Genomic DNA, 13,382 nt, shown 5'->3' with positions numbered 1-13,382 from the left:
CGAAGGAAAGGAGGAGGAGGGAGTGGTGGTGATAACGGAGGAGGAAGGCGAGGGCAAGACAGTCGCGGGAACGCAAGGTAAGAAGAGCAGATGGGGTTTTTCTTTGCCTCTTCTTTTCACGAGACTGCATATTCACACGTTATGCTTTTGGAGTCCTACAGGTAAACCGCTGTCAGGAAGGAAGGGGGAGAATTCCAGGCTGCTTTATAGCGTTTTGTACTCTAGAGAGCGGAAAAAAGCATGAACAAAAAATATCTTCAATAACGGACTTTAATATACACTGTATTTCAATTTATGTACCCTTTATTTTAAAGTTCATTATTTATGATATTTATTTGTTCACGGTTTTCACCACTCTCTCTTGTATTGATATCTGCCGTGATCCCAGCTGTTGTTTTGCTTATAGCATTTTGTGGCATTTACTGAGGAACACGAGAGCCTGCCAACATCTCCCCCCCCCCCTTTAGTGTGAACCATTAGGAAGGTCTCTGGTCTACACCTGCCGCAGAATGAGCCGCTATAATTCTCAAGTGGTGGAACGGACCTGTACCACTTCCATCAGTGCGTGGGGAGAGACACTTTTTGATGCAACTATTGTTTGCAAACCAAAATCTAGCCCTCCAGAGCAAGCAGGTTTCCAGCCTTTGCATGCCCTGTAGGTTTTCCCACCGAGAGATTATTAATGTAGGGGAAACTTTAGTAGAAAACATGTGGTCTTTACATGTAATCTGAAGAGGTACAGTCCATCCCTGCACCTCAGAGCTCTGTTCTCCTGTAGGTGTAGATCTCTAGCTTGAGGCTGTGCGGATTGTGTGCCTCCCTTGCTTTGGTCAGGAGGGTTTGGTCCATTGCAGCTGAATAAAACAGGAGGCCAGTGGCAGAAACAACACTTATTCCAGCAAGCAGCTTTCCTGAGGCATTGCACACTTCAACAGAGGCATGGCTTTTTTTGGGGGGGGAGATACACACACAGGTATTTAGAGCTGTTTTACAGTGTTGGCTTCTTACTGTGTAGTATGTTTTGGTTTGTACTGTACTTTCGGCATACTTTTTATACACTACGTTGGGCATTTTATCAGAAAGGAGACAACAAATCAAGTAAGTTGGCCTTTGAGAACAGGTCTGCAAAAATGGACCAAGGTGTTCCAAACTGCAACCACAGAGAAATTTAGGGGGCAAATTGAAACAAACTCTAACCTTTAGCAGGGCCTCTGATCTTACTTATTTTAGTATATGGCTTAGTTATCAGTGCAACCGATCTTAGTTATTTTATTATAGGGCTTGATAATGACGCTTCCATGAGACTGGTTTAGTTACTGTTAAGGGTGCAATTGATGGTTTGGAAGTTGCTTTAACTGCTGTTTCCGATGAGAAGGAGACTGAGAAGAGAGCTCAGACCTATCCTAACCTCAGCCAGTCTGGTGTAGGAGAGCCCGTTTGGTGTAGTGGTTAAGAGTGGCGAACTCTAATCTCGAGAACCAGGTCTGATTCCCCACTCTTCCACATGCAGCCAGCTGGGTGACCTTGGGTCAGTCACAGTTCTCTCAGAGCAGGTCTCTCAAGAGCAGTTCTCTCAGAGCCCTCTCAGCCCCACCTACCTCACAGGGTGCCTGTTGTGGGGAGAGGAAGGGAAGGAGATTGTAAGCTGCTCTGAGACTCTGAGTGAAGGGCGGGATATAAATCCAACTCTTCTTCCCCTGCCACCTATGAGCCAGCTTCACCTTCAGATTTGCAGTGCCATCCTACAAGTCCATTGAAGTCAGTGGGTTGAGAAGAGAGCAACCCTGCTTACAATGGCACTGTGAATCTGTGTGGAAGTATGAAGTGATGGACTCCTGAAGGGGTACACGAGATCCCACTACATCAGGCTGCTGGTGGAGAATATTATCTTTCGGTGCTCCTTCACATGGATCCTGGGATGCCTGGGGAAAAGGCAGGTATATAACTATTTAAAACAAATACTGAAGTAGAGCAGTGGTCTATCCAGCTCACACAGGGGCCAACTAGTTACTCTGGGGGCCAACAGCAGGGCACAGAGGCTGAGGCCTTCACCTGATGTTGCCTCCTGGTTCTGGGATTCAGAGGTCCAGTGTCTCTGAATATGGGAGTTCCTTGAACTCACCATGGCTAGTAGCCACCGAAGGACCCATCCTCCATGAATCTGTCTGAATCCCCCTTTAAAACTTTCTATGCTCACGACCATCAGTACATCCACTGGCCATTAATTCCACATTTTAATCACTCATTGGCTAAAGAAATAGTCCTTTTGTTCTGAATCTTTTTGTGTGTGTGTCCGTCCTGAATCTGAAATAATACCAATTTTTTTTATTTTAACTTTTAAATGCTAACAAAACCAGAACACCAAGTAAAGATAGTAACATACAGAATGTTCATTGAATCAAAATGACCCGTCCTGAATCTGAAATAATACCATTTTTAAAATAACTTTATTTATAACTTTTAAATTTTTAACAAAACCAGAACACCAAGTAAAGATAATAACATACAGAATGTTAATTGAATCAAAACGGTTTGCTTATACAAATGAAGAAACCGTTGGTGGTAAAGAGGAATCTAATGATCAGTAAGAGCTCTAAAGTAATGAAACAATTATTAGTATATATCCCTTTACACCTGTAATTACATCACAATGTAGAAATAATTTCCAGATATCTTTGGAATAGTGTTTGCAGGTACAATGGTGTGAGCAAAGGTTGCCTCTATAAATGGTAACCCTTTAGCATAAAACAAGGATTGAGCTTTATAAGTGGTAGATGGGAGTGAAGAAATAGCTATTTTCTCCATTGTGTAAAATTCCCATATCTGCATATACCATTGATGTAAAGTTATTGAATTGGTACTCTTCCAGTTCCTGGTTATAACAGATTTAGCTGCCATTAGCAATTTTTGTAAGATTTTTGGGGGTGTAGAAGAGGGGAACATACCCATGAGTGAAAGGATGGCTTGAGTTTTTTCTTTTTCAATATCTGGCTACCTTTCTTCTAGGGTGGCAGATGCCTGTCATGCGTGAGATCCTAACCAGCTGGTACTGCTCCTTTGGCAAGTGTTGCGCGACGGGAGACTGCAGGGTGACCAACGACATTGCAGGTAAAGATACTCTCCGGAAGGCGAGTAGAATAGCCCGTCCCCCTCCTTCCCCCACATGATGCTGTCCTGGCTAGCACAGGGCGGCATCCCTAAGAACAGTTCCACGGGAGTAAGCCCATTGAATAAAATGGGATTTACTTCTGGGTAAGGCTGCTTAAGATAGCTCCCATAAAGTAATTTCTCCCACAGCCATGAGACTATATCTAAAGCTGATTGTGACTAAGACCCATCAGAACCAACGGTGCAAGTTAGTTACAGATAACTTATTCCATTGCTGTCAGCTCAGTTTGGCTAGCTTTAATTGGATCAGGGCCAAGGGGGGGAGTAGAGACTCTCAGAGGTCAAATCCCATCAAGGGCTGGCACATCTATTACAGTTGGGCACAGATCCCTTTTACATACGCCGAGTAAACTACAGTAACGTATTAGGACCAATGCTCCTTCTAAGCTGTGGAATCTTATGAGCAAAAATTCTACTTTGTGAGCTGCTGGCATTAAAGTTGTGATCGAGCGATTTGGCTACTGCATAAATTAGTTTGCTCTGGAGCCCTCCTTCCTGAGCTAAGACGAAAATGTGTGAGCTGCAGGATAAAAAACTGTGAGCTAGCTCACACTAACTCAGTTTAGAGGGAACATTGGATAGGACTGTATATTGTGTGTTCTACACACAGAGACAGAAAGTTCTGCACAAATGCAACCTGTATTCTGCAATGAGAGAAGCTGGATTCAGCGACTTGTAGGACTTAACGCAAGTTTCAAATGCACCCCGTATTTATGATTTTGCTCAAGTCATTCTGCTTCTCAGTCACTTGGAGAGACCAGACGTTCAGCTTTTGGTCATTGTTTGCAGCATGTGCCTTTGGACATGCCAGCCCAGCAGTCCAGGACCAACTCAAGATATAATTTTGGTTTGTCTGCTTACTAGTTTAAGTGGATTTATTTTTGTAAGCTGCTTTGGGTTCTCCTTGGGGAGAAAAGCTGGGTTTCAATACTTGAATAGAAATAAGGAGAAACAGTGACACTCTACAGCAGGGGACCCTCTGCATGGTGCCTGTGGGAGTCCAGGTGCTCCCCGACACCTTTCCTGGTGCCCACCAGGTGTTTTTAGATTATGGGTGAGGCCAGGTGGCCATCTGATGGCAGAAGTCCATTCAGTGGCTATTAGCCACAAGGTATAGATAGGAGCTCTCAGTCTGGGGCAAGTGATGCTCTGTATTCTTGGTGCTTGGGGGAGGGGGGGCAACAGTGGGAAGGTTTCTAGTGTCCTGGCCCCACTGGTGGACCTCCTGATGGCACCTGGTATTTTTGCCCACAGTGTGATGGAGTGTTGGACTGGATGGGCCATTGGCCTGATCCAACATTGGCTTCCCTTATGTTCTTATATGGAGCAGAGGTCCATCAGGAGCTATTAGCCACAAGGTATATAGATAGGAGCTCTCAGTCTGGGGCAAGTGATGCTCTGTATTCTTGGTGCTTGGGGGAGGGGGGCAACAGTGGGAGGGTTTCTAGTGTCCTGGCCCCACTGGTGGACCTCCTGACGGCACCTGGTATTTTTGCCCACTGTGTGATGGAGTGTTGGACTGGATGGGCCATTGGCCTGATCAAAAATTGGCTTCCCATATGTTCTTATCTTGCCCAATATAGCTTCTGATTGGCCACTGAAGATCTAATGGGCTGTGCAGATAAAATAATGTTGTTTTGGTGGCAGCTACAAGTCCAGTATTTTGTTTGCTCTTTCTCATTCCTCTTTCCTGGTGTATTTTTTTAATTACCCCTCTTCTTGCATTTGAGCTTCCTCTGTGTTTGGCAGTCATTTTGTGATTGTGCCCACCTCCCTGTGTCAGAATTCCAAATTTGCCCACAGACACAAAAAGCCTGGGGATCTTTACAGAAAATCGTATTTAGTACTTCTTCTGACACCTGAGACAACCCTGGTGGACCTCCTGATGGCACCTGGTATTTTTGGCCACTGTGTGACAGAGAGTTGGATTGGATGGGCCATTGGCCTGATCCAACCTTGGCTTCTCTTATGTTCTTATCTTGCCCAATATAGCTTCTGATTGGCCACTGAAGATCTAATGGGCTGTGCAGATAAAAGAATGTTGTTTTGGTGGCAGCTACAAGTCTAGTATTTTGTTTGCTCTTTCTCATGCCTCTTTCCTGGTGTATTTTTTAAATTACCCCTCTTCTTGCATTTGAGCTTCCTCTGTGTTTGGCAGTCACTTTGTGGTTGTGCCTACCTCCCTGTGTCAGAATTCCAAATTTGCCCACAGACACAAAAGGGCTGGGGAACTTTACAGAAAATCGTATTTAGTACTTTGTCTGACATCCGAGACAACCCTAAACATACCTTCTTGTACAGGAGGGTTAGAAACTTGCTTTTTAAATTTAGATTTTTAGGAAGCTCGGGGGAGGCTGTTTTATGGCTATTAATTCTTTTCCTTGTTTCCGCATCATTCACGCAGCTCTGATTTTAGGGAATGAACTTCTAACAGTGGTGCCTTTTTCTTTGTTGCGTGTCCTCTCTCAACTCAGGGTAGCAACAGAGGAGGACCAATGCTGAGTGAGAAACCTCTTAACATTTTGCAATTGTATCATGGTACAATAGTAGAGCTGCGGTGGCTCAAGTGGTTAAGACGCTGAACTGCAGGCTGTGAAAGGTCAGTAGTTCAGCAGTTCGAGACCCGAGTGTGCCGCAAGACGGAGTGAGCTCCCGTCTCTAGTTCCAGCTCCTGCCAACCTAGCAGTTCGAAAGCAAGAAATTGCAAGTAGATAAATAGGTACCACTTCGGTGGGAAGGTAACAGCATTCTGTGCGCCTTGGTGTTTAGTCATGCCGGCCACATGACCACAGAAACGTCTTCGGACAGCGCTGGCTCTTCGGCTTTGAAACGGAGATGAGCACCGCAACCCTAGAGTCGGATTCGACTGGCTTTTGAGCAAGGGAACCTTTACCTTTACAATAGTAGAATCCTGGCCTTCCTGCATCTAAGACAACATAAGCACCTTCAATTCCACTCATGGGAGAAGGGGCATCCCTTTCTCCCTTCTCCTCCTGATATAAAGTGGCTGGATGGTGGTGGGGCGGAGTTCAGCTGGGAGCAGAAAGCATGCTGGACAAACTTTCCTCTCCACGCTTCCTCCCTTTCCGGTGGCCAGTTTTGGGGGGCGGGGCTTTGGAGAAGAAAGTGCAGTATACATAGTTTTTACTCGAAGCCAACTTTGGCCAGATTGTTGCCAAGATCTCACAGCACTTGTGAGATATGACAGCACTTGTGAGATCTCATTCAGCATTTTCTGTTTGAGTTGCACATCATTTCTCTGTTTTCGGATTTTTGAAAATTCCTCCGCATAATTTAAAAAAAAATGTTTCAGGTTTTTTGTACAAACCTGGGCATCCCAGATTTGCAGAAATTCCTCTTTCTGTACCTGGCTGGATGTGCAGATTTTTTGATCTGCATTCTGGGGCGATGTTCACAATTAAATACATAGATTCTGTCTTGCTACCTGGTGCTTCTGCTTCATATATCTTTTCCTGCTTTGTGACTCACACCAGTTCCACCTCTCTGCTCAGGTCCAGCTAGCAAAGCAGATTAGCGAGACGGTGCAGTTATGTCAGCAGTCACTCTTCATCTTCGATGAGGTAGAAAAACTTCATGTCGACCTCCTAGATGCCATCAAACCCTACCTGGATCACTATGACAGCATTGATACAGTGGATTACCGCCGGTCCATCTTTTTGTTCCTGAGGTAAATTTTTGTTAATAGTTAATAATATCGTTGTAAAAGAAGGTATACAACTACAGTGGCATTTTAAGAGGACATTGACTTCACGTGTTAGATTAGGGGTCCCCAACCTTTTTGGAGCCTGCGGGCATCTTTGAAATGTTGATAGGGCACCCCAAAATGGGTGTTGCAGGAGGCGGAGCCTAATCCAAAATGGCTGCTAGAACCAAATGCAATACCGCTCTCCTTGCTTTGCAAGATAATTGCTTGGCAGTCTTGCTGAATGCATGGAGAGGAAGGAGAAAGAGAAAGGGTAATCAGGAGGAAAGGCTGAGTGGGGAATGGGGAATGGAACCATGCACTAAGGAAAGCCCTAGTGCTTGCTAGTTCCCCTGATCCACCAGGGACCGCGACGGCTACAGCCACCAAAAAAAACCCCTTTAATCGGAATGAAGGCAGCTAATATCAAGCCCTTCCTTTTGATGGGACCATTCACTTTCTAAAAAGCCTAGCAAGCAACAGGGGAGGTTCTGGCAGGTCCCATGCCGCCCATAGGCAACAAGTTGGGGAAGCCTGGGTCAGATCATGTGGCAAATTTCTGCTAATTGGGGGAGGGGCTGGCAGCTTTCCCCTCCTGTCACAGGCTTCCAGCTACTCATTCATGCTGTTCCTGGAGGTCCCCCCAAGGCAGCATTTTGGGGATCACTTTGGGCTGAAGTGGGAGGGTGGCCAAGGAAAGAGCCATGCCACCAGGGCTATTTTGGGGCAGGAACGCACAGGAACTGAGTTCTGGCTGGCTCCCAAGTTAGCCACGCCCAGCAGGAACTCATTAGCATAATAGGCCACACCCAACAGCAGAAACTCATTAGGACTGGCTACATTAGGGGTGTGTGGCCTAACATGCAAAGGAGTTCCTGCTACAAAAGAAGCCCTGGGTTTTGACAACAAACAAGGTAAACAGAATAACAAGCAAAAGGTGGGTGTGGCTGGATGACCACACTTCTGGCAACATGGGGTGTGGCCTCATATGCTAATGATCTGTGCTGTCAGGGGTGTGGCCCAATATGCTAATAAGTTCCTACTGTTGGGTGTGGCCTATTATGCTAATGAGTTCCTGCTGGGCTTTTTCTACAAAAAGAGCCCTGCATGCCACTAATGGAAATCATCAGCAGAGATTCAACTGTAAGATCCAAGCTCATGTAAACTGTGAAAATCTGAATATTTAGTGGGTTGGATCCTGTGGATCCATTCAGCGAATACCGGCGGAGACTTTTCCTGACATGAGGCGACTCTCTCTCACAAGAGCCTCATTCCTCCGGTGAAGATGCTCTTTACAGGGGAGGGCATCACTGTTAGTGGAACAGATCCATGGGATCAAACTCAGAATATATCCAAGTTATTTTTATAATAGATGGAGCAATTGTATTAGGGAATTGTGAACCAATTTTGTTTTATAAGCATTTTTGTTCTTCTGGATTCTCTTACTTCCGTTTTGTTTTCGGAGGTATGTGAAGACTTTGAGATTTCTGTAGCTGTGTGTTGGATTCCACGTTCTGCACAAACTGTCCTCATCCAGTTTTCCCGTTTGACTTGGTCAGATCACCCAGCCTGCCCCCCCACCAGCACCTCACCCTTTGGTACTGCTGGGATCCCTGCCAATTCTCTTGCCCTTTTGCTGACTTTCCGATGGGTTGGAGTAGGGCCAAGTCTCACCCACAGCCCAAGCCATATCCTGCAGACATGCAGCTGAACATTCTGATATGTACAAAACTGTGATGCACACCTTCTACAGAGTGCAGAGCAGGATTGACCCCCTGGTCAGTGGAAGCCTTGTTTGGTGTAGTGGTTAAGTGCGCGGACTCTAATCTGGGAGAACCGGGTTTGATTCCCCACTCCTTGATAAAGAGCAGTTTCTGTCAGAGCTCTCTCAGCCCCACCTACCTCACAGGGTGTCTGTTGTGGGGAGGGAAAGGGAAAGGAGTTTGTAAGTCGCTCTGAGACACCTTTGGGTAATGAAGGGCGGGGTATAAATCCAGTCTCCTCCTCATCCTCCTCCCCTGTTCAGAAAGGGTTGCATCAGTGCTTAGTTCTTGTGGCCCTTTCTTACACACCCAGGGAAATGCTGGTTGCCACTTTGGGGCCAGGAAGCCATTTTTCTCCAGACCAGTTTGACCAGAGATCCTGGAGAGGGTGTTTGGGGGGGGGGTTGCCCTCTTCTGGGCATACAGCAGGGGTCACTGGGGGGGGGAGGTATTGTGAATCTCCTGCATTGTGCCAGGGGTCAGACTAGATGACCCTGGAGGTACCTTTCAACTCTATGATTCTTCCACACTGGCAGCAGCTCTTTTTCCTGTGCCCTTTTCATGATTCGTTCCAATCAGACTGGGGATGTGGCATGTTCAAAGGGGATGCGAGGAGCAGATCACTAAAGGGGCCTTTGGGAAGCTCTCAGCCCACTCCTGCTTTACAAAGTTGCTGTGTTAGAACTGCAGGCTTCATTGTCTTTTGCAGGCTGGCTCTTTGCTGCTGCCCTTCTCTTGCTTTCTAGGGTGGTCGGGCACCTGACTAAAATCCTGGAGCAGGACATGCCTCCTGCATGCATCTAGGATGGATGGCAGAAAGCATTGTGGGCCGGGGGTGATGATAAATTGTTCATATCATGGGGAACACATCATCATGAGCTGGAGGATGGGCTATATTGCCACAACCACTGGCTTCCTTATCTTCTTCTCTGTTCTGCCTTTAGGTTGGCAGGTCAAGGGAAGTCATGACAAAGTCCTTCCTCAGGTGCTCAGCCTGAGCATTTGGTCTGCTTCTATTGCTTGGTAATGAAGCCGAGAGAGGCTGCTTGTTAGGGTGCCCCATTCCCCGCCTCGCCGTTTTATTTTTATTTGATGTAGTTTTTTGTCGGTTTGTTTTTTCTAAGGTCCAAAGAAAGCAGGCAGCTTCCCTGGGGAGGCAGCACAATTACTCTCCCCCCCCCCGAAATGAATAAGAAATAAATTTTGCTCTTCTCACCTCTTCTTTTCAGTAACACTGGAGGCAACATCATCAATGAAGTGGCCTTAGACTTCTGGCGGGCTGGTCGAGACCGAGAGGAAATCACCATGGAGTATTTAGAACACTACCTGAGGACGGAGCTGCTGGATTCCGCAGGTGACGAAGGAAAAATATATATTTAAAAGCTGATAAGTGAGACAGAGGAGAAAAAGAGAGAGAGTAGACTGTCCCGTGCCAGTTTAAGAGCCAATTTTAAAACGACAACGAACGGACCAACTGAAAGCATGTCTTCATCTGAAGGCATCTTGAACCATACGGGCACCAGTTGTATAATAATAATGGCAGTATTTTCCTGGACCAGGATGGGATACTGGATAAATTAACTGAGGCCCCGGTCACACGGGGGGGAGGCGTGGCTGTTTGCCCCGGAGCGAACTACCGCGCGGCAGCCGGATCAAACGTCCCGCGGTTGGGGGGAGGTGCCGATCATACCTCATACCTTTGCAGCGCGGCATAGAAGCGCCGCCGCGGGGTTGTATTGTTTTTTTTAAACCCAAGTGTTCGCATGTGCCGTTGGGTGCTTGTGCACACCCGTGGAGACTTGACAAAAAGTTTTTGTGATGGGACATGGGCGGGCGCCGGATGCCACGAGCTAACACCGGAAACGTGATCTGACGCCTGCCCTTGCCCCGCGGTTTCTGGAAACTAGTACCTCGGAGGTACTAGTTTTTTACAGCGCATCTTCGGAGTGAAGCCTCGGGTGAGCCACGGGAGCTCTACGCTTCCCAGATGTGGCGGTGAGATCGCGCCCGGAAAATCCGCCTATCTTCCGTCTCTCTAGCGTGCCTAATGCTCCGTGTGACCGGGGCTGAGATAGTTTGGTTAACAGAAAACAACAGAGCCTCAGCCTTAATAATATTGTCTTGGAACACAGCAGGGTGGAAGAAGAAAGGTGGTGACTGTGACTCCACAGATGAGGTACTCCACAGGTGTTCCTCGTGCACTATTGCAGCTCTGGCTTGGGGGGGGGGCAGAAGGCCACGTCTCACTTTGCCGGGGGGGGGGAAGTGGCACATTTTCACACAGCATTGTGGATTAGGCTCAAGCCACCCATGTGAAGCACTTGCCTTAAACCACACCCTGCTTCACACATGATTTTCTTGTGCATAGGCGTTACGGTTGACAGCGGGCCAGGACTGGCTGTGATTCCCTATCAGGCAAACATGACTCTGTTGCTGTATGAACTGTGCCTCTTTTAAGTACAGAGGGCAGCAGGCACTTGCTACCACAGTCCACAGTACCTTAGTACCGTAGGCTCTACCCATCCTGTTCCTTCCCACTCCCCTCCCCAGTTTTTCGTACTGTCAAAATGCAGACTGTAAGCCCTTTGGGATGAGGGAATCTGTGTCTTTTGCTGATGGGACTCTGGAATGCAGTGCATAGATTGGTAGTGCTGTGAAAACCAACCACTTTCCGACCCAGCTAGGAAAGCAACTGCAACCAAACGCCCCACCAACCATCTTTTCTGAAGCTTTTGACTCAAGTCCCTGGGAAGTAAAAGGTGCAACACCATAGACTTCCACGAGAGCCCACTGTACAGGGTACTTTAGAGAATACAAGACGATAGATCTCTGCCCCAAGGAGCTTACAATCTATTCTTGCATATGACTGGGTGGGAACAGTGAGATACAGAATACCCAGTGTGCTGTAATGGTTAGAGTATTAGACTAGGAGCTGAGACACCCCGGTTCAGATCCCCAGTACTCTGCCATGGAAGCTCACTGGGTGACCTTGTGACAGTCGCAGTCTGCTCTATCTCACAGGGTGGTTGTAATGAGGATACAATAGAGCAGGGAAGAATGATGTATGCCTCTTTGGGTCCCCCCACTGGGGGCCCAGTCTGTTGAACTAACAGCAGGGATCTTATGCTCATGCTTCAAATTAGTGGCTGGAGTCAGATTCAACTAATTTGTTGAATAATGCGAGAGTCCTGCAGACACTGCACGTTTAGAATAATAAGGACTAGAATCTTGCTTGGGCACAAACTGTGCCACCTCGGGGGCATATTTTGCTCACGTGCTCCACTTCACATACAGCTCTGTAGCATTTTACATTCTTATTACCTGTCCTCATGCCATTCCACTACTTCCAGGCCTGTAGGCAGGATTTTGCAACTTGTGGGGCAATTTTTTTTTCTGGTGGGGCTGAAGTTCTCAGTGCAGAAAGAAAAGCCCTTTAGAAAGCTGCTACCAGGATAGATCTCTGAACTGCAAGCTGTCAACCACTTTAGATGACAGTTCTCAGCTGCTGCAAGTTAATCCCTTCTGCAGCCTAAGCAACAATTCTAGTAACAAGCCAGCAGGTGCGGTGATAACTTCTATAGTCAAGAAAGCTAACACTTAGGCAGAAAAACTCTCTTAAAGGAGACAAGTTTCTTGACACAGAGTTAGAAGGGATCCTAGAGGTCACCTACTCCAATCCCCTTGCTCAGGGCGGGAATTAGTCAACTCTGCTTAAAGAAGAAGAGATTGGATTTATACCCCGCCCTTCACTTGGAGTCTCAGAGCGGCTTACAAACTCCTTTTCCTTCCCCTCCCCACAACAGACACCCTGTGAGGTGGGTGGGGCTGAGAGAACTCTGACACAAACTGCTCTTTCAGGAACAGCTGTGCCAGAGCTTGTGACTGACCCAAGGTCACATCAGCAGGTGCAAGTGGAGGAGTGGGGAATCAAACCCGGTTCTCCCAGATTAGAGCCCGCACACTTAACCACTACACCAAACTGGCACACATCTTTAAAAATGTTTTAAGATGATTGAAAAAAGCATTTACAGGAGACATTCTTGTGGGGCTGTGCCTTTAAGAACGGGGGCGGAGCCCCCAAAGCCCCACCATAGCTACGGGCCTGATTACTTCTGTACCTCAGATTGTACAGCATTCTGGAAACATGGCTTTGGAATGAAGCATGCAAAAATATCATTAGGACCTCAGATTTGGATTCCTTGGCAAGGAGTAGCAATGTAGACAGGTATAGTCTGTATCATGTGTGCTTTGTGCTGTTTTCAGATGAGGATTCTGCCTACAGCCGCCTTCTGGAAGAGAACCTCATTGACTTCTTGGTACCTTTCCTGCCCCTGGAGTACCGCCATGTGAAACTGTGCGCTCGGGATGCCTTCCTGGCCCGGGACCTACTGTTCACTGAGGAGGCACTGGACGATGTTGCGAGGATGATGGTGTTTGTCCCCAAAGAGGAGAAGCTCTTCTCTGCCCAAGGGTGCAAGTCGGTCTCCCAGCGCATCAGCTACTTCCTGCCCTGACTGTGGCCGGGTTTCACTGCACACAAATGCTGCAATGCAGCCAGTTCTGCTTCCTCTTGCACAAGGGCTAGCTAATGTGGATTGCACTATGACTGGGTATTAAGTCCTCCTGTGATGCGGGGGGCTGCCAGGCTGGCCGAAACCGATATGAGCTGCTGTTGGCTGCAAGATGCCACTGAAGGACTTTCATAAGAAGAAGAAAAAGTGGCGTTTTCAGCAAATACACAACTATGC

At 47.2% G+C, this 13,382-nt stretch overlaps 1 protein-coding gene across 1 annotated transcript; it reads left to right on the top strand.

Moving 5' to 3' along the window:
* Positions 1-22: 22 nt before the first annotated feature.
* TOR3A (torsin family 3, member A) lies at positions 23-13,376 on the top strand. Its single transcript, XM_015423479.1, has 5 exons — positions 23-77; positions 3,007-3,128; positions 6,663-6,856; positions 9,864-9,988; positions 12,898-13,376. The coding sequence occupies exons 2-5, from the start codon at positions 3,015-3,017 to the stop codon at positions 13,146-13,148; spliced, it is 684 nt and encodes a 227-aa protein (XP_015278965.1). The 5' UTR covers positions 23-77; positions 3,007-3,014; the 3' UTR covers positions 13,149-13,376.
* The last annotated feature ends 6 nt before the right edge of the window (positions 13,377-13,382 follow it).

Source organism: Gekko japonicus, unplaced genomic scaffold, assembly GCF_001447785.1.
Source record: "Gekko japonicus isolate JY-2015 unplaced genomic scaffold, Gekko_japonicus_V1.1 scaffold2421, whole genome shotgun sequence".
NCBI lineage: Eukaryota > Metazoa > Chordata > Lepidosauria > Squamata > Gekkonidae > Gekko > Gekko japonicus.
The sequence above is the reverse complement of the archived record's forward strand: the minus strand, read 5'-3'. Positions and strand labels throughout refer to the sequence as shown.

Coding starts and splice junctions, on each gene's coding strand:
- TOR3A (XM_015423479.1), top strand. CDS start 3,015: ATGCCTGTCATGCGTGAGATCCTAACCAGCTGGTACTGCTCCTTTGGC. Junction 3,129..6,662: donor GTAAAGATACTCTCCGGAAG/GCGAGTAGAATA, acceptor GACTCACACCAG/TTCCACCTCTCTGCTCAGGT. Junction 6,857..9,863: donor TCCATCTTTTTGTTCCTGAG/GTAAATTTTTGT, acceptor TCTTCTTTTCAG/TAACACTGGAGGCAACATCA.